Genomic DNA, 20,426 nt, shown 5'->3' with positions numbered 1-20,426 from the left:
ATCCATAAACTTGAATCCAACTATGACCCGTATAAACTTCTATTGACCCTATGCGTCTTGTTTTTCGAAACTCAATGGGGCTGACTTTTGGCCTTAAACCATTAAATTAGGTAGATCTAATTCAAAATTCAAATTTATCAAACAATTTGGCATAAATCTAGGTTTGATGTTTAAAATAAAAAATACTTGTTCGAGTTTGGATCTAATTCAAGCTCAATAATACTACTCTACTACTATTTCTATTCCGGCTAGATTCATATATTTCAAAAGACTAATATCTTCACGATTTGTTTTGAAAAGATCTTTAATCAAATCAAAATCTACAAACATAAATTATTTATTTGTTTTTGAAAAACAAATTACTAGCTAATAACAGAAAATGACCACAACGAATCTCTACCTCTAAATAATCTCATGAGTTCAATACTTTCAAAATAATCTCGTAAGTGCAAACTTTCAAAGGAATGCCACAAACCAATAAACCATGATTATGTTTTAGGCAACAACAAAAGTATCATTATTGCTAAGATTATCAATGTTTTTTATATTCCCACCAATCCAAACTTAACGTGCGATCTCACATGATCATATTTAAATTTAGTGATTAAAAAGTTACATAAAAATTAAAGTGAAATGTGAATAGTGTCAAAAAAAAATAAAACACTAAATCTGATTTGGAGGAAGTATAAAATAAAGTCATTGATATTGTTAGAGATTTTATGTCATTAACAACTTTAATTTCAACTCGAAATTATTGTTAACTAATATAAGTGCCTGTGCAATGTATGTGTTATTTCAATGATTTATATAATTTATATTTTAATGTTCTTTAATTATTTATAATAAATTTTATTTTATTCACTTACTAATAGCGAAATAAAAGAAAATAACAATGTGACTGGCGAATACATGTATGAATCTTGAATAAATATAATTCAATACTGAATATGTAAATACTCATTATCAAATTCATTGCATATCATTTTTTCAAATTGAATATATGAAATACCGTGAATAATACAACATTTTGTTAATTTTCCTATGATAATACCAACTATTGATTAACCATGAATAATACCAATTTAAAGGAGTGTTTTCCTAGAAAATCCCTAACATGTTAAAAATCAAACTATAGGAAACAACCCAAACCAGCATAAACAGTATAATAATACTGTCTACAAATCACAGTGGAAAACTTATAGAAGTCTGGGCTGAATCTGACCTGTGGCTCGATAGCTGCAGCAAACCAATATCAGAGTGTTTAAAACTTTTTACATAATTAAGTAAATACTATTTACAAAAACATTATAAAATTATTACAATTTAATTTTCAAATATCTAATTTACAAAATGTATTTCAAAAAGAAGTCCTCGCTTCGCATGTAACACATAATACATGTAGGCATCGTCTCCACAGCTGAGCAACTAATCAAAAACCCAATTGATACTTATGTTCCCAAATTTTATACTTAAACCAAGTACCCATATTAATCAAATAAGGATCCATAACTCAACAATACCAATCAATAAAATCCAATTGAATAATGAATAATAACCCTAAACACTTGATAAAAGGAGTACTCAATTTGAACCCCAACTTTAATTATGAACAAGTAAATCCAAAATGCTATTTTCGGATTTTCATGACACACATTTAGTATTTTGGGCATAACTTTCTCATACGAACTCGTATAAAGGCAATTCAAGTGGCTACGCGACTATGACTCAGAGCTCTACAATTCTTATGAAGACACTAGAACCTAGAAATAATCAGAACGGCCCCGAAAATGAAAAAACAGAAAGCTTATTGTCGATTTTTATGACAGCCTGTTAGTATTTTGGACATAAGTCCCTCATACGAACTCATTTTGGGGCGATTCAAGTGCCCACGCGACCGCGACTCAGAGCGCTACAAATCTTATGCAGACACCAGAACTCAAAAATAATCACAACTGACCCGAAAATGGCCAAAATAGAATGCTCAGTTTCTGAACAGAAATTTCAATATCCAAAATACTAAATATAGAAACCAAATAACCCAAACAACCAATACTAATCAACACTAAAAAGAACCCAATTACTAATTGAATTCATATATTCATCTCAAATTTAAGTTGATACTTAAATTTGAATCAAAAACCCAAATTGAATCCACAAATACTAAACTACTTTAAAACATTCAATTAATACTTAAATAGAATAGTTTGTGGGTTACCTCAATCACCATTGAAGAACACACATATAAGCTTCAAAAGACATGGGTGAACTAGCTAACTTCAACATAATCTTTAATCACCATTGAAGAACCTTCTAACTTTCAATCTTGAACTTTAATTTGAGTCACAAAATCCCCAATTTGATCTTGATAGCTGAATCCTAGCTAGTTCTCGTTTTTTCAATTAACCCAAATTTTACACTTGAATTGATATAAACCCTAACCTTAGTGATGATTGGAACTTGATGATACTTAATCAATTTGCTTCTAATAACTCAGGGCTTTTGATAATCAAAGCAATTCGAGTTGAATTCTTTATTTTGGTGTGTTTTGGAGTAGTTTCGTGATTCCATAAGATGGTGATGATATCTCTATAGAAGTAATTTTAGTTCTCTGCAAGAGAAAGTGAAGGATGATGATTCCTGATGATGAGTATTGAGGTTTATGAAGAGGAGGGTTAGTAAATAGATTGACACATCCTCTAAATGACTCACGCATCATTTTCATCTATTTTCAATTACGTTTAGTTTTCTTTGTATTACTTACTTCAATTACAAATTAAATACGACTGATCCTTAAGTAATAAATTATTATTCTGATTCCCAATAAAATAACATACTTAAAATTTAATACCCAAATTAACTTAATAATTACTATTAATTAAGTGGCTAATTTAAGGGCTATTTCACTATAGGTGATTATAAGACAAAAAAAATTGGTATATTAGTTAATAAACTAAAGTTGGTATTATTTTAGGAAAATACCCCTCTAAGTTGGTATTATTCATGGTTAATCAATAGTTGGTATTATTGTAGGAAAATTAACAAAAATTTGTACTATTCATGGTAATTTTTCCTGAATATAGTATGTATGATACGTTCAATTACGTGTGTAGAATGCATTGCATTATATTCATTGTCTAAACCACTACACCTCCTTAGGTGTCTATATTATAATTACACATGACAATTTAATAGAATAATATATTTTATTCTATTAATTTTTTATATATTTATATTTAATAATTGATTGCATAAATTATAATAGCATAATTTAAGGGAAATTTGATTTTAAAGGTACGAACTTTAGCTTATTTGCTTTTAAAGGTTTGAACTTTCGTTTGTTTTTTAAAGGCTCAAACTTTGAGGTGCCTCCGCTTTTAAAGGTTCCTCCAGTTTTGGTAACCTAGAATATCAGGTTACCTTCTTCTTCCCTTTGTTTTCTTCATCTGATTTTTCTACTTATCCAAGTCTTCTTCATCCCTCAACAATGGCATCTTCACCATAAGGATGATATTTTCTTGTTTGATGATCTTAAAAATAACCCAATAAATAACAAATTATAAATTTTTAAAACGAATTCTTCAAAAACATAAAATTGCAACAACACCCACAAACAGAGGATGAATAAGCAATCAGTAACAATAGCAAGCAACAACAATTCTGAGAAATAGACCTTTTGAAGCTCAAGATTATTCATAATTAAAGAATAGGAACCGAAATTGAGCAAACCTGGGGAAAATATGAGAGAACTTTAGAAAAACCCAGAAAGTAAAGAATCTTAAATGGACAATAAAATTAGTAAAAATCCAATTCTAAAACAGTAATCTTCAAAATCTTGATGTTATAAAAGAGAGGAAAGGAAAGAAAATGAAAGAAAAATGATGAACAGACCAAGGTAAAAAAAAACTCCATAAAAGAACAATCTTCAAGATTAACAAATACCCAATTATAGAAAAATGACAAACAAATACCCAATTGAAGAAAGATGGCAAACTATTAATATTTCAGAAAATAAAAATGGTGAAGAATTAGAGAGTTTAGGGATTAAAAATGGTGAAGAAAGAAGGAGGGGATCACCACTACAAGATGGAACAAGAAAGAAGGGAAAAAAAAAGGATGAAAAATACCATTTCAACCGGTAAAAGGTAAATCACACCTTTAAAAGCGAAGGCACTCCAAAGTTCGAACCTTTACAAAATAAACGAAAGTTCTAACCTTTAAAGCAAATGGGTTAAAGTTCGTACTTTTAAAATCAAATTTTCCAAAATTTAATTATTATTAATATAACATTCAAAAAGATTCATTTGTTCAAGGAAGGTATATAAATATTCTTTAATCTTCTTAGATTCGTATTTAGATATAAAGAATTAATATTATAATATCTTTTGAATAATTAACATAATTTAGCTTCAAACTAATTTAGAAAAATTAAGTGACCGTAATTAATTCTAAACCTATTAAATTAATCCACTTTGTAAGACTTTAATATTTTACCATTTGTTATTTTTTAACTCTTTTATTATATTGTATGATATAATATCTACCCAAATTGAAAAAAATAACATTGTAGCAATATCAACCACGATAAATTGTAGTTTAGGAAACTATTAAACATTAATTGTCACCAAATTTTAAGTTTGCACAAATAAAAACTATTAAACATTACTGTCTTATTTCAATTGAAACATAGACCTATTGTATCAGTACCAAAAAAAAAAAAAAAAAATACTTAATAAAATATTCCTCAATTAATCCAACTTAAAAAAATTTCAACAAAGCAATTGCAAATCATTCTGTGTCGAGTCTGGGGCTCTGGGCTGGAAAAAGAAATGAGAGAATAGAGATGGATGCAGATATAGAAGGAGACACTCCTTGTTCTTCTATGGCCGTTGAATCAATTGTTCATGTTGGAACTGTATGCCTTCCATTTTTTTTACCTTCCTTTTGTTATTCTCTACTGCTTTTTTATCTACTCAATTGAAACTTCCGAATTCTACAGGCAGGTGCACTTTGGGGCTTGTGTACTGGACCTTATGACGCTACCAAATCAGGTTTCTTATTATTCTACCCAGCAATTATATACATAATTCTTGTATAATTTTTAATTGATCATTGTTTCTCGAATTTTTATTTTGATTTTCAAATTCAATAATGCAGGTCTTAATGGATTTGCTCGTGCCTCTTTCGTGGTAAGAAGGTCATGTTGCTTTTAATCGCGAAAGAATGGAGATAAGGGTATGGTTTTGTTTGTTTGATATGCATTTGTTTGACCTTATATGATGTGAATTGCAGGCAAAATCAATAGGCAAAACTGGCGCTCAATGTGGTACTATTTCTATTCATTTCCCATTTACAATTTGGATTTTTGATTGATTCAAGTACCAGAAAACTAAAAAATCTCTTACTATTTGTGAAAAGGCTATGTACGTCTCTGAGTGCAATGAGTTGGTTATTGTAAGTAGTCAATTTGATGATTGAGATAGCCAAGGGCTGAAATTGGCATAGTTAGATGATGTAATGAAAAGAGTTCAGTCAAGTTTTGTTACGCTAGATGTCATGGTAATGAATTGCAAATGTTGCATTAATATGGGTTTAGGCATGTATTCATCTAATGGGGCAATGAGAGTTGTTCGAGAAGTAAACCCAGTCGGTCGTTATGCCTTTTTTTCTTGATGATTAGCCCCTCTTTGTTATTGTGGGTCTTCAAGCACGATGTTTAGATCAATTGCAACTTGATCAGTTGATGTCTTACTATGATTTCTGTTTTCACTTGCAATAATATTAAAAGAAAAATTGTCTTTTTTCGTCTTATGGCATGTTATTTGATTCAAAACTGTCTGATATCTTCAATTTAAGCACAACCATAGACTACTAGGAGTTGGGTGCTCAGTGTTGGACTACAGTATGTTTTCCAAGTGTTGAATATGACTTGTTCACTAGAATATTTCCATTTTTTATCTGAACCGAGGTATCAATTATGCATACCCTTTGCGTGTAGGAACATTAAGTAGCCGATAATTGTAAATTTAGGGTGAAATGAAAAGTCTGACTAACCAAGCATGAGTATTCCCTTTGAGCTGCATTAGTATCTGCATGAGATATGGCGATCAAGAGCTAAGAGTTATTATTGCATTGTGACAACTTTTGATTTTAAGCAGACAATACTTCTCCTTAGCATGGATTATTTCTTATCTCGCGCTTTTGTGTTGATGTGAAGTCCCTATTCCTTTACAAGAATCACTTCTATTTTAGGTTCAATTATCATATTCATTTGCCTCTTGTGATTGCGGTAATGGTAACAGGCCTGATACAATTGTTGTACTGCTAGAAGTATGTTGAGACCATAAGATGTCCCTTGTACCGGCCTAAGACGTGGTTTTTACACCTTTACAATCTTTACAACTCGACCAATACTATAAGCAGCCTTGTTTGTGCACTATGCTGTGTACTGTAGGATGTAATTGTTTGGTTTTTCTTTGATGACTTCGATAATATAAGTATTTGTTTTCAAGGAATATTCCTATGAAATAAACTGATCCATGAACAGTTAAATATTTTTAGACACAATGTAACAAATCAATTTTTGTTGGCGTATGCGTTTTTTTGGGAAAATTGAGTACCAAAATATTTTCATTGAATTATGTTATATCCTAGCTGGAGCAAACACATGTCAACTGGTGATGTGGAAATTACAAAAGTTTGAATTGGCTATAATTGAGAAAAAAGAGAGAATGGTATTTTTGAACAAAAAAAGACATGCTCTTCCAAGTATTGAACTAAACTTATTAGCAGGGAAATGAGAGGGAATAGGTTGTGGCAAAACCAGAATTGAACTTCACTAAACTTACTAGAACTGAACAGAAGTTCAAACTTAATAAATTCCTCTAAGTTGGGGCAGGTACTAAGAGAAGTTTGAGAGTGATAAAATGACTGTAACAAGAATAACTAGTTCGGCATGGAGTGAGGAGATTTTTGATTACTGGACTTTTACAACAATGGCCAAGTTGACAATCACAGAGCACAATGCATTTTAGCTTAGGTTATTTCCTCTCATACTCTTTCTCCCTCTCCCTCTTGGCATCTTCTCCTCTCTTTCACGATTATGCTAGATACCAAGAGAACTTTTTGAATGGTCATATTCTGTCCTGATTTTAGGAGTTAGGTTGGTGATAACTCATAGTTTTGCTGTTTGGAGCAATGTAAGTCAATTCTTGTTTTTGTTTGTGCCAATTTCTTAGATTTTATAAACTGAATGTGTCACTTTTAACAATATCGATCTGATTGGAGAAATTTCCCTTGCAAACAACTGTCTATTTCGTTGTACAAATGATTTTTATAGGTGTCATGGTTTATAGTTCAAAATTTGGTTTCCTGATAGTTGAGAGTTGTGAAATTTGGTTAGATATTTTGTTGCGGAGTCGTGGTACTGGAACCTTTAAGTTTAGTTGGTTTTGGCCTTCATTTACGAAAAGAAAAAGGAAAAACTTAGATGAAACCTAGAAAACTAAAGAAAATCCACTTAAAAAAATCTCTTACGGCCCGTTTGGTTGATGGTAATGAAGTAATGGGAATGAAATGTTGTAATGACAATAGTAATGTAGGAATGGATATGAGAATTGGTAATGAAGATTCTTTTGTTTGGTGTGCATGACTAAAGAATGGTAATGGAAGATAATATTCCATTGATTGCATTTGGTTGTTAGTAATAAAAAATGGTAATGTCTCTTAGTTTCATTATTGTATATTTGTATCTAAAAGCATTATTGTATATAAATTATTTTATGGTTTGAGAGAGTGAGGGGAAAATAGGGAAAATCTATGCTTGAGAGAAAAAGGAAGAAATGACTGAGAAAAAATTTTCAGCTCGAAACAACATTACCTTATTTTATTACCACAGTAATACTTCATTACCATTACTGCCTAATACCAGGTTGTTTGATGGTAATAAAAATGGTCCTTTTTGGTAATTTCATTACCTTATTTTATTACCATCCATTACCATTGAAGGCATCCAAACAACCAAATTTTTTATTACTTAATTTTATTACCATTACCGCCCTCTAATACCATGTACCAAACGGGCCGTTAAAGCAAAAAAATTAATTTAATTTTATTTTGTTTTCAAATATATTTTTTATACATAATATATCTCGTACCAATTGTTTCCGAGTCAATCTAGGTTGCGTTACTTGTTCCCGTTCCCGTTCCCGTTCCCTGTTCCGAAATGAATGTTGTTCCAGTAACAATGAAAGAGTGTTCTTTGAGAAGTAAAACCGATGGGTTGTAATGGCTCTTTTCATGTTTCTTGAAGATTAGCCATTCATCAGTCTTGAGGGTCTAGGATTAATTTCTTTTAATTACTTGTTGACTTCCCCAGAAGACGTTAGGGGTGAGAATTTTTTCATCCAGGATCAGATCTTTTTATATTTTGGGTGGGGTGGGAGGCTGCATCAGTCTAAAAGCACCATTTCTTAATTGTTAAATTGTGTAAGAGTACTTATCGAAAGATGTGGAGCCAAATTCCTTTAATTAGTTATGCAAGAGCTAAAATAGGATGAAACGTGAGGCTGCAAATCCTATTTGTTCATCACAGCCATTGTGTAGGAAAATTTAGATAGTAAAATAGTGAATGAATTTATTTGGAGAGGAAGATGAGTGAATATGTAGAATGGAGATTGTTCTTCATTGCACACAAAAATTGATTACATCAATGGGTATTTATAGTGCAAGTTTACTAAAATATCTTAGATATTTTTAATTTTTTAATTACATTTCTAGGATCTTCCATTATATTATCTTAGATATTTTTATTTTTTAATTATTTAGTTTAGATATTTTTATATTTAATTAAAATCCTAGATTTTTCTAGATTATTTTTTAACACATTGCGCTTCGAGTTTAAGAAATTTTGTTAATTGCACCAGAGTTGTGAAAAACTGTATGCTTTAGCATCAATGCGCACCTTGTAGAGTTATGTTAGGTAAATAAGATCAGAAATGAACTTAGTTGTGCTGCTGCTTTTTTTTAAGCTTCCTTCTTGAAGATGTGATCTTATTTTTTGCTTTATAAATTTTTTCTAGATCTCTGAAAAATGATGCTTTTCCATTGCATCTCAGTAGTCGTTTTCATTTCACTTACGCTAGTCATTTTCCCTCTGATCCAGGACTTTTCGCTGGAATGTTTACCATGACTCGATGTGTCATTCAAAACTATCGTGGACGCTCAGATGTGGTTAGTTTTTCAATACTAGTATTAGATTTGGGTGACAAAAACTCAATTTCAAAGGTTTGGTTATTGATAAATTACTTGTTCCTATATCAAAAGGGAGAAGAGTAGTTAACTTAACTTCAAAGATTAAATGTATGATAAATTGCTTATTAATTTACTTTCTAAATTGGACTGCCATCCCCTAGAAATTGACCGTGTCGTTTCTGCAGTTTAATGCTGCAGCTGCAGGTGCTGTAGTTGGAGCTCTTATAGCATCTGGAACTCAAAGTAGGAAGCAGGTTGTTGGGATGGCTGCTCTTCTTTCCATCTTAGGTGCTGCGGCCGATTACTCCAGGACCTTATGATTTTTAGTATTTCCTTAAGAATGTGAGGTTTCTTTTCGTCCTTAGCTCCCATTTTTCCATTGATTGCTTTCACACTGTACAATGAGTTCAAGACATTGATTATTCTTGAACCGAGAATCTCATTTTGTAGGTTCTTTTGTTTCAACTCTGTTGTATGAGCTTCAACCTGTGTTCATACTGAAAATCAATTTCTTTAATGAAATTAATAATTATACAAAAATTTGGTTTGGGGAGTCTGTCCCAAAAGGTAAAAGGAATATGGTTCAAGCCATGTTTAGACATTAATCGCTACTAAACTTATCATATTCGATTATCCACTGAAGTTGAGCCTAGAGTTTTGATTCCGTGATCGAGCTGATGCAAGGCAAGCCGAGTTGCACTATCTGATGTTCGAGTTTATATGGCCCGAACTATATATAGTATATACCATGCCATCTGGCATCTAGTATGTCTTCCTGTCCATGTCTCTAAATCTGCTCTATATGAAGTTTTACTTGAGACAGTCACCATGTATGTTTTGTCTCAAGTAAATCTTAAGCCAGTCTAGAGGGCCGTTCAACTCAATCAACTTAGTTGTATTCATCTCAATTCAAAGCATCTCATTTTAATTATTTTTATTTATTAATAGACGCTTATTTTATATATTCACCTTAAATTATAAATATATATTCTATATGCATAACTTAAAATAAAATTTTTAAAATTCAAATGGGACCTTATATTTTATCATCTAACAATCTAACATTTACTATCTATTTGCTACCAGCATACCTATTGGTATAATTCACCACAACGCCGCCCTCTGAATCACCACATTCTTACCCCTACTCACTGGGGTTAGACAAAGTTTGGTCTAACCGCAAACCAAATTAGACCAAACCGTAATTTTAGTATTTGGTCTGGTCTACGGTCTAGTCTGTTTTTTTTTCAAAAAAAATTACGGTTTACTGTCTGGTTTCGGGTTTTTATTTTTCAGACTAGACCAAACCGCAAATTGTACTATGATTGCAAACCATAATGTTTTTAAAACAATAAGTATTGCCTAGATATTTCGAGATGTAGTTATTTTTATATACTATGTAATAAATGTTTTAATGATTTGAATGGTTTGGTCCATACTATTGTAGAACGGTTTAGTCCAGTCCGTCTGGTGATTTAAATGGTCTGGCCCAGTTTGAAAAATCTTCAAATCGAAATTTTTAGTTTGGTCTGATTTTAGTGTTAGACCAGACCAAATCGGACCATGTGCACTCTTACTCCCCACACTGGATTTGTTAGGATCAAACAAGTGTCATTATTCATAACTAGGGACGTTCAATGGGCTAGACCCTCATTTTAAGCCCTTATTCGACTTATTTTTAGAAGGATCTTGTAAGGCCCAAGTTGAAAATAGGTCGGATCGAAAATGAACTCTACTACGGCTAAAATGGAACGGACTATAAAAGGCTTAATAAGGTCCGAAATTGGGTTTTTGTAAATAACATAATTGGTAGATAATTTAATTATTATAAATGACAGTGCCAATGGGATTAATAACGTTTTACAATTTATTTATTATAAATTATAATTTAGTTATTTTAAATTGATCAATGAGATTATAATAATTAATAAAAACGAGCCAAGTCGAGCCCATATAAAACCCATATTAAATTTAAAAGCAGCTAGTCTGTTGAGAGACCGACTCTCAAAGATACGTATCTCAAGCTCACTCCATTAAAGATTAATGCACACTTATCGTATTCTTAATGCCTAATTACATTATTCTTAATGTTTACTCATCAAATTCTTAATGTCTATTTCCAATATCTTAAATGTCTACTTACATTATTCTTAATGCGTACTTATAATATTTTAAAAAATATATAATGGGCCGACCTAATTAAAATTGCCTCTCAAAAAGACCGTCTTTCACAAAAATTTATGATTTAAAAGACTCTTATTTAGTTCGGCCCACGGTTGCTTAAATCCAACTTCACCCATATCTTACCCATTAAACATCCATATTTATAACAAATGAGTGAAATATTAAATTATTTTTGATAAGTATGTCTAAAATATTTTACCATAAAGCATAATGGACGTAAAATAAAAATTAAGAGTATTTTCTAGTGTTAAATTTGTATCAATGGCGTGTCGATATTGGTTGGTGTAAAACTTCATGGTGCATTTGGTGCTCTAGATATAGTCATGGTCTCATGGAGTGTAACCATTCAGTCATTCACTTCATCTAAATTCTCAGTTTCCTCCATCATCATTCATCCGTAATCACTACTCACTATTCTCTTCAAACTTCAAACTCTTCTTTGACAATTTCCTCTAAATTCATTTCTCCTACCTTCTACCTTCACCTATTTATATACTTTCCTTTCCTACTCTGTTCATCTTTTTTGAATTTCTCAAAACTGGGCATGTTAATCCATCATTTTGCATGAACTTTTAGCCTTTTTCTGGGATTTTCAACTCATGGAATTTGAATACCAGGAGGTGAATTTCCCTTATTTTTTTTCCCTGCTGGGTGTTTTTTTTTGGCTCATTTAAGCTTCTGGGTTTTGCTTGAAACTGATTTTTTTTTGAGTTTATTTTGCTTATAATTTGGAATTTTGGTGTAATAATGGTGCTTAATGATCCTGCAGGAATACATTAGAAATTCTAGAGATGTTCAACTCTTTACTTGCAGATGGTTGCCTCTTTGCCATCCTAAAGCTCTTGTTTTTCTCTGCCATGGTACTACCATTTTTCTACTTTTACCTTCTAATTTTACATTATACAATTTAATAGAGTATATAACATATCTAGGGTTACAATCATTAGCGTAAGCTTCAGACGTCAACTAGACACAATGACTCATGAGTTAATATTAAGAATTTGCGGGTTACAATCATTAGCATAAGCGCCAGATGTTCAAGCGGAATATTAAATACGAGGGTGTATCCTGCATCTACACCTAATTCCAGTGTAAAATGGGTGATAGAGTACATAAATATCCTTAATGGCACGTTTGGTTAGTAGTATTAAATGACAATAATTTGAATGATTTATAATATAAAATTTCATCAAAAGTTTCTTTGTCATATCTACGGTGATGAAATAAAAAATATTTTTATTTACAAATTTTCATTACCATCTAATACCACCTCTCCCAATGGTTATGCATTGAAATGAACTTTATGAAAAAAATAAGATGATTGAAGTTGGACAAGCATGAGCATCAAGGTAGCCAATAGATTTTTCAACCAAAATTACACTAATTTTCATTCCCATTACCACATACCAAACGGGCGGGCCGTTACGGGTAATATTGACTGGTAGAATTTATGATTGTTGCAGGATATGGCATGGAATGCAGCAGCTACATGAGAGGTAATCAATGCAGTCTTAACTATATTCATCTTTATCTTATTTCAGTGCAGTTAAAGCTCAATTTTCTGCTTTTCATTGATTTCTGTCCACATATTTGCTTCAGCTAGCAAATGCTTAGTTGGCATAAAAGTTGCAAGTGTTTGGTTAAATGGGCTGTGCTGGTTTTTTAAAATATAGGAAGATAATGTTGAGAATATGGTCTACAAGAATGCTCCATGTTGAATAATTGTTACCAGGTTGGCTTGCCTGTCTTGCATCACCATGGGTGGCCTATCCAACTACCAATAGACTATTCTTTGATTCTTTCCATTGTTTTTGTTTGATTTAGTTAGAAAATTGCTACTTTACCTTCTTTCTCCTATGATATTGTAGTATGATTAGGTAAAGTGAGAATATTTTCTAATCTAACTTGAATTTTATAAAATGATTTGTGCCCTCTACTTTAGTTTCCTTTTATGGTAACTTTTACCATTTAAGAAATTGATCAAGGCATCAATTTAATGAAGCAATTTATGCTAAAAAGTATTGATACTCTGGGTTACCTTTTGTTAGACCTCTTTAAGATTTAATGAAATGACTAAATAATTTGGGATTGCTTGATTGCGCCCTTAAAAGGATTGTGAAATGTGCTCATGATAAGATACAAGTAACCTTTCATCGTTGGATTAATGTTTGGTGTAATAATTAAGCTTGATGATCTTCTGCTGGGTATTACAATATGACAATATAGTTGCTTTATTTTGCTTCATAGCTTTGTGAAAAGGTAAATCAATAGTATTGGAAGGTATGAATGATCACATGACAACTTCTTAGACAATTGTGATGAGTAATTAGAGATTGTTCGATTTGAATTTCACGCCGTGGAATCACTCATCCTAGGAACAAGTTCTTTTTTGTTTTTTTTTCCTTTCGCTTTCTTGCTTACCAACCGAGGAACCTTTGTTGTTAATGCACAAGTAAAAGGAGGGTCAGTAGCAACAAATTTTTCTAACTTTCATGTATGGTGAAACTCTACTAATTTGGTTTGATAGCTGCAAATTCTTCAGCTTTTTTTGACTAAATGTGTTTAGAAAGCTATCTTCTGGTCTTGGTTAGAGTTGATGTCCATCCTATACTTCATGTTCAATATTTATGATGATGTTGGATGATCAAACATCATTTTTAGCTAGATTAAAAGAATTAGTCGGCGTCGGTTTAAAATATCAAATTAAGAATTTGATAATAGAAAGCGAGAACAATAGCATGAGATTGTGTAAAATTTTGAGTGAAAATTAAGATGTGATGTCGATAGAACATAGGAGGGATGGATATTTTTACATTGTAGCCTTGTAGGTGAATGGAAGGTAAATTTGACAGTTCTCAAAGTAATATAGTGAAAAAAAACCTTGAGATGAAGGAAATGTGTTTGGAAAGGTCTATGAACGGCAAAACTCTACATACTCAGTTTGAGTACTTGATTTTCATTAAATGATGGTCTATCACATATTTAGAACGTTGTTTAAATGTTATCTGACGGATTTTCCTTGATATTTCATTCCCCAACCACCAAATTTAAGGTTCTTTAAAAATCATGTTCTCTAGTAGTTGAGCTGTGTCACGTTCCATGAGTCATACAAGACATTGTAATTGATTCAAGTTTAGTATTTGGTGGGGAAATTAATGACAAAGTCTTTCTAGAATAAACATTCGAGTTACACTTCAATTTTTTTTAACTTGCAACCACACAATAATTAACGTCTTCTCCCATCTTTTTGTAGTGATCGCTTCTTTGACATAATGAGTCATATGACAATTCAGTGTAACTTGAGCTTTCATTTCATTGCACTGCTGTTAGGTTTCAGTTGGTTAACAACCATTTTTGAGTTATTGCACCAACCATGCATCAGGCCCTACTTGTAATAGCTTCAAATGTGATTTTAGCCACTAATTTTGCTCTTCTGAATGGTTTGTGGGACTGGGAAGGAAGGGTGTGTTTGGATCAAAGGAGAGTAGCGTTATGTAGACAAACATTTACCATATTGATCCCACTATTAGTCATACTGATTAATCTTGATTTTGTCGAGCACCGGTGCCCTGTAAGTAGTCACATCCTTAATATGTACATATGTGATGATTTCTCCGTCCAAAATAAATAATCACATTCTCCTCTGTCTCTCTGAGTTTGCTGCAAAAACATAAGGAATAGTTTATTAGTAGGGAATTTAAGACACAAAAATAGACTCCTAAAAGATAGAAGAAATATGTGGATGATAATTGAAGAAAGTGTTAGGGATTATTTTCATAGAAGAAAATATAGCAAAATAAGTGGGACGTACACAACATGGAAAATATAGCTAATTCATGGGGACGGAGGTAGGAGGGAGTATGGTTTTAAGTTTAAATTCTGATAATTGTTCATTAATGGTGATTAAAAGTTCAGTAGTTTGGTTTTTCAGGATGTGGGATCAAGCTAGCTTGTGCTGGCTATGCAGTGATCGGCATGGATTATGAAGGGCATGGAAGGTCCAAGGGAGCTCGTTGTTATATTAAGAAGTTTGACAATGTTGTAAACGATTGTTACAATTTTTTCAAGTCAGTTTCTGGTAGGTTTACAAATCCTTTATTCTGATTCACGGTCTTATGTCCACATGGTATTTAATCGGTTTCAATGATGGTTCGCACTTCGCAGAGCAAAATGAGTACAGGGGTAAACGGAGATTTTTATACGGAGAGTCAATGGGAGGAGCTGTTACATTGCTACTCCACAAAAAAGACCCTACATTTTGGCATGGTGCAGTCCTTGTTGCACCTATGTGTAAGGTAATGCTAGGTCCGCATGATTAGGTTCAGCTTTGCATTTCCCTTTTCAATGATAAACAATACCGACTTATTGAAAAATGATGGGTTGATTTGAACTCAAATGTCACGTTCAATATAACATAATTCACTAGCTAATTCGCTTTTAAATTCGCGATTCGCTCGAATTTTCCCAAGAATAGCTCAAAACCGACCATAATTAGCTTTTTTTGATTCGTGATTCGCAAAAAGATCAGCTAATCATGTGACACTGAACGTGACATCGAAAGCGGGAAAGGCTTTTTGGTTGGTTTTATTGATGATTTCATTGCAATGGTTTTAACACCTTAGTGTAACTACCAGATATCAGAAAAAGTGAAGCCACACCCTGTTGTTATTAATCTCTTGACAAGAGTGGAAGAGATTATTCCGAAATGGAAGATTGTTCCTTCTAAAGATGTTATTGATGCGGCATTTAAGGATCCTATCAAACGGGAAGAGGTTAAATTCTAATTAAAATCCATTCTCTTAACATCCGAACAAGAAATGTATGTGTACTATGTTTACGAGCAATTTCTCTATTGCCCTTTTTGCAGATACGGAGTAATAAGCTCATATATCAAGAGAAACCAAGGTTGAAAACAGCTCTAGAAATGCTGAGAACGAGCATCAGTCTGGAGGACAGCTTAAGTGAGGTTAATTTCTATATAATCTAAAACTTAAGGTTATGTTTGTTCATGTCAAGACTCGCTTTTCATGGCACCTTCACGAAAATGGCAAGTTGGCAACCATCTTGGCTCTGTTAAACGACCCATCTTACTTCTATCATTATGGTAGTTGAAGAAGGATATATACTTGCTATATGGTGATTCTTATTTCCGTTAATTACATTTCTTATACAAAATACAATCTAAATGCTATTGAAACTTGAAACCTGACATCACCAGTCTCCAAAGATACAAAACAAAAAATTAATAGATTTTGAAATAATTGAAGGGCAGTCTGGTGCATAAAGCGTCTCCGCACACCTAGGGTATGGGAAAGGGTCCCACCACATAGTTGTATTGTAGTCTATAAACCTTTTAGTCACACGACGACACCTAAACGATGCGCCAAGACTCCCTCCCATTAAGAAATAAACTAAATTCAAAAGCAGTGTAACATAGTTCGCTAGCTAATTTGCCTTTTGAATTCGTGATTCGCTCAGATTTGTCCAAGAATAGCCCAAAATCAACTATAATTTGCTTTTTTCAATTCACGTGGAGATTAGCGAATCATGTGATATTGCTCAAAAATAGTAAAGATTTTGTGGGGGGGGGGGGGGGGGGGGGGAAGAGTGATTTTGATTTTGACCATTTCTTGGCAATACAAGAAATTTTGAAAGAAAAGTAGTCATCCCCAACCTAAATACTATATGTCTCACGAAACCTTGTAATGCAATTGTTGATGGTTACAGGTAACCCTGCCATTCTTTGTACTGCATGGGGAGGCAGATATAGTGACAGATCCGGAAGTAAGTAGGGCACTATACGAGCAAGCCAGCAGTGTAGACAAGACCATCAAACTGTATCCCGGAATGTGGCATGCTTTGACTTCTGGAGAGCCCGATGACAATGTTGAGCTTGTTTTCAGTGACATTGTTGCATGGCTAGACAAGCGCAGCAACCTTGACAACAACACGCTGCAGAACCAGTTCTTTGCTCATCGTGTGCCCCAAGCCATAAGATCTGCACCCACAACACCGTTAATGAATGGTGGGAACAAAAAGAAGCACCAATCTAGAGCATTCGAGAAATATCTATGCGGTTGGAAAGGATCTCGTATGCATCAGCATCATCACTCAGCAATGTAGAGCCTGCTTCCGATATGAACATATTTTGTGAGCGATTTTCTCTTTTCTTTTCGTTTGTTATTTCCTTAGTAGTTGGTTGGCGATGGGGGTGTTTGGGATTCGGGTGAGTCTATCTTTTAGTTAATAGTTATAGGGAAATTTATTCCATACACTAATGCCATCAAGTGGCTCATACCTAGACTTTCATTTAAGCGAGTTTTGGAGAATCGAATGTATGTAACCTTACTATTGTAAAAATAAAAAGGTTAACCGGTTTAAGACGTTAATGATTTGTTATGGGAAGCAAAAGATGAAAAGATAAAAAAAAAAAAGAAAAAAGAAGCTTGTATATGTTGCTTTATTGTATTATTACTCCAATACCAAGAGATCATGTGAATTAGGTGACACTCATAGTCCAAATTAATGCCATCCCCCAACTAAGAATTGATGTGTAAAATGTTTGGTAGGTGAGAGGAGAAATGTTGTAACCTAACAAACTCACCTACTTTCTTAGATCCTTTTCCTTTTTGATGTATCAAGGGGCCACTTTATTAGTAGTCCTATTTGGTTGAATTTTGACAATTGAAGAAGAAAATGAACTCCATTGCTAAACTTCTCAACCATAATCTTCTCATCTTGGTATTATGGTATAATTATTTATTTATTTATTGATAATACACTTGAAATAAGCTTTTCAAAATTTAGTTCGAACGAGCAAGAGGTCAGATAAGCATGATTTTCTTTAGCCATTTTGAATTTTTTCAACATTTGGTGCTCAAACAATCACATAGCATTAGGCCTAAGTGAATGACTTCGATCTCTATGCAAATTTGTTTTATTTTATAATCTTAATGTCATTTGGTACACGAACGAGCACATAACATTGATTATAGGCCGATGCAAATTTGCAAGCCACACCTACACCAAAATAAGCACAATCAACTAAGCTACATTATCAAAGTACTCTACACCAAAACATTTCGAAACATAAATCTATAAAGACTACTAATGAAGAAACGAGACTGACACATGTCAGACTCTCATTCAATATTTTCTCACTCAATTATGTTGACGTGGCAGCTTATTATTTACTGAAAATCATTTCCTAAAATACTAGAATTTATTTAAGGTGCAGAATAAGAATTAGATAGCTTTATTTTTATTTTCCAATATAGTTTTCCTGTATTATTTCTAAACTTAATTGTGACGAAAATGTTAATCAGTAACATTTTTCAATATGATTTCCAATATTATTTCCAAAATAAAAGAAAAAAATATTTTGAATATAACAAAATTATTTTCCAAATTTGTTTAATAGGTGTAGAATAACATTGTTCCTAAATTTATAGATCAGTGTAAATTTTTGAATAATATTGTGAAATCTGTAGAATAATGTGACTAAAATGTTAATCAATATCATTAATTTGGTAAGTATGTTAAAAATGATACAATATTCTACTGAAGAGACGATTAGGACACATGTGGACTTTATAATAAAAATTTTCTCGCTCTTTTCATTTTTTTATTAGGAAAATATTTTTTAGCATATCATGTAATATCTTTCTGATTAGATTTATTAATTTGATTAATTACAACAGATTTTAAAACTTTACTTTGTTTACTAATAACTTTTTTTCATATACAATCATCTAAAATATGTACTATCTTTTAATTACAATGGATCATTGTCGAATAATATATTAATTATTTATTTAAATTATTAATTTTCATTAAAATAAATTTGTAATAAATTAAGAAAAGAAAATAATTTTTAAAAGTTTTTCATAGATAATCATGTATATTACTTACATAGGTATATTAAAAAACTGCATAAATTAAATAGATTAAACATTAATTTTTTAAGTAAATAATTATTAATAATTAAGATAAGATATCGGTGAAATAAATTTTAAATGATAATTTTATCACCTATATTTGACAAGTTTATAATACATAACTACTTAAATTAAGTTATATGTTAATTATTATAGTAAAAAAATATGTTCTTTAGGCTTAAAATATATTTTAAGGTTTTACAAAGACATTGAATATTTAAATTATTTTTATATTATTTTTTATGTGTAGAAATTTTCTACTATTTTATGTAATTACTTATAAACTATACTCATTCCTATTCATCATAAGTGTTTCATTTCCTTATTTAGTCAAGTCACCTTAAATGTCTCATTTCTATTTTTGGTATGTTACCTTTACTAATTTACCCCTACTAAACTTAGCTTTTTTACACCTTTATACACACTAACTCCACTTTACCCCTATAAAAATTTAAAAAACACTATACTTTTTTTTCTTTCACATGTGGTCCCGTTTGACCACTTAAAAAAATGGTGAAAAGTCAAATTTAAAAAACACTATACTTTAGTGCATAATTTTATGATTATGTTTTATATAATAATATATTAATAATATGAATCTCAATTTAATAGTAATACTTTTACAGTTTTTAAAACAAATCAATTTGTAGTTTAAATATACTTAAGATATTAAGAGTCATATAATAACTTAATTACACATATAAGATTACTAATTTTGTATTCAAATGGTCCATAAACCGTGCTTGGCACGGGAATCTATCTAGTTAGTTTAATACAATAAGAATTAGTTTAATGAAATATAATCGAATTTTGTTGATCAAACATAGTTTGATAGGATCAACATTTACTTTACATAAAAATTTTGATAGACAATATATTTGATCAGAATTTGTTAATACAATCCGAAGCAAATCATAACTAAATCTTATAAACCCATATGCTACCTCTATCTTATTAATTTTACCATATTTTAATCTTTAATAATAGTTTTACCTTCGCTATTCTAATTCATCTACAAAAACATTTTATCTTCTTCATTTCATTAACATATTTTTC

The 20,426-nt window shown here is 31.6% G+C and overlaps 2 protein-coding genes and 1 long non-coding RNA gene across 4 annotated transcripts; 2 read left to right on the top strand and 1 right to left on the bottom strand.

Annotated features, from left to right (window-relative positions):
* Positions 1-972: 972 nt before the first annotated feature.
* LOC130813978 (uncharacterized) lies at positions 973-2,783 on the bottom strand. Its single transcript, XR_009042268.1, has 2 exons — positions 2,216-2,783; positions 973-1,236 (listed from the first exon to the last, which is right to left on the bottom strand). It is a non-coding gene; the product is annotated as an uncharacterized LOC130813978 (long non-coding RNA).
* Positions 2,784-4,704: 1,921 nt separating this feature from the next.
* On the top strand, positions 4,705-9,811 carry LOC130813977 (outer envelope pore protein 16-4, chloroplastic). The gene is made up of 6 exons (XM_057679939.1): positions 4,705-4,912; positions 4,997-5,048; positions 5,155-5,186; positions 5,290-5,323; positions 9,161-9,228; positions 9,435-9,811. Exons 1-6 carry the CDS (start codon positions 4,841-4,843, stop codon positions 9,567-9,569), a joined length of 393 nt encoding a protein of 130 aa, XP_057535922.1. The 5' UTR covers positions 4,705-4,840; the 3' UTR covers positions 9,570-9,811.
* Positions 9,812-11,610: 1,799 nt separating this feature from the next.
* Positions 11,611-18,688, top strand: LOC130813976 (caffeoylshikimate esterase-like). 2 transcript variants are annotated; one of them, XM_057679937.1, is made up of 8 exons: positions 11,611-12,053; positions 12,203-12,293; positions 12,897-12,929; positions 15,365-15,511; positions 15,598-15,728; positions 16,068-16,205; positions 16,301-16,399; positions 17,161-18,686. In XM_057679937.1, the coding sequence occupies exons 1-8, from the start codon at positions 12,033-12,035 to the stop codon at positions 17,554-17,556; spliced, it is 1,056 nt and encodes a 351-aa protein (XP_057535920.1). In that variant the 5' UTR covers positions 11,611-12,032; the 3' UTR covers positions 17,557-18,686. The 2 variants fall into 2 exon arrangements, with proteins under 2 accessions (XP_057535920.1, XP_057535921.1); XM_057679938.1 differs by lacking the exon at positions 11,611-12,053 and having other exon boundaries at positions 12,204-12,293; positions 15,352-15,511; positions 17,161-18,688.
* The last annotated feature ends 1,738 nt before the right edge of the window (positions 18,689-20,426 follow it).

Source organism: Amaranthus tricolor, chromosome 5, assembly GCF_026212465.1.
Source record: "Amaranthus tricolor cultivar Red isolate AtriRed21 chromosome 5, ASM2621246v1, whole genome shotgun sequence".
Lineage (NCBI taxonomy): Eukaryota > Viridiplantae > Streptophyta > Magnoliopsida > Caryophyllales > Amaranthaceae > Amaranthus > Amaranthus tricolor.
This window is presented reverse-complemented; position numbering and strand designations above follow the sequence as displayed.

Bases quoted from the DNA above. Each gene is read 5' to 3' on its own strand.
- LOC130813977 (XM_057679939.1), top strand. From the start codon at position 4,841: ATGGATGCAGATATAGAAGGAGACACTCCTTGTTCTTCTATGGCCGTT. The intron at 4,913-4,996 runs GTATGCCTTCCA...CGAATTCTACAG, and splicing joins CAATTGTTCATGTTGGAACT to GCAGGTGCACTTTGGGGCTT. The intron at 5,187-5,289 runs GTAAGAAGGTCA...TGTGAATTGCAG, and splicing joins TTGCTCGTGCCTCTTTCGTG to GCAAAATCAATAGGCAAAAC.
- LOC130813976 (XM_057679937.1), top strand. From the start codon at position 12,033: ATGGAATTTGAATACCAGGAG. The intron at 15,512-15,597 runs GTAGGTTTACAA...CGCACTTCGCAG, and splicing joins TTTTTTCAAGTCAGTTTCTG to AGCAAAATGAGTACAGGGGT. The intron at 16,206-16,300 runs GTTAAATTCTAA...CCCTTTTTGCAG, and splicing joins ATCCTATCAAACGGGAAGAG to ATACGGAGTAATAAGCTCAT.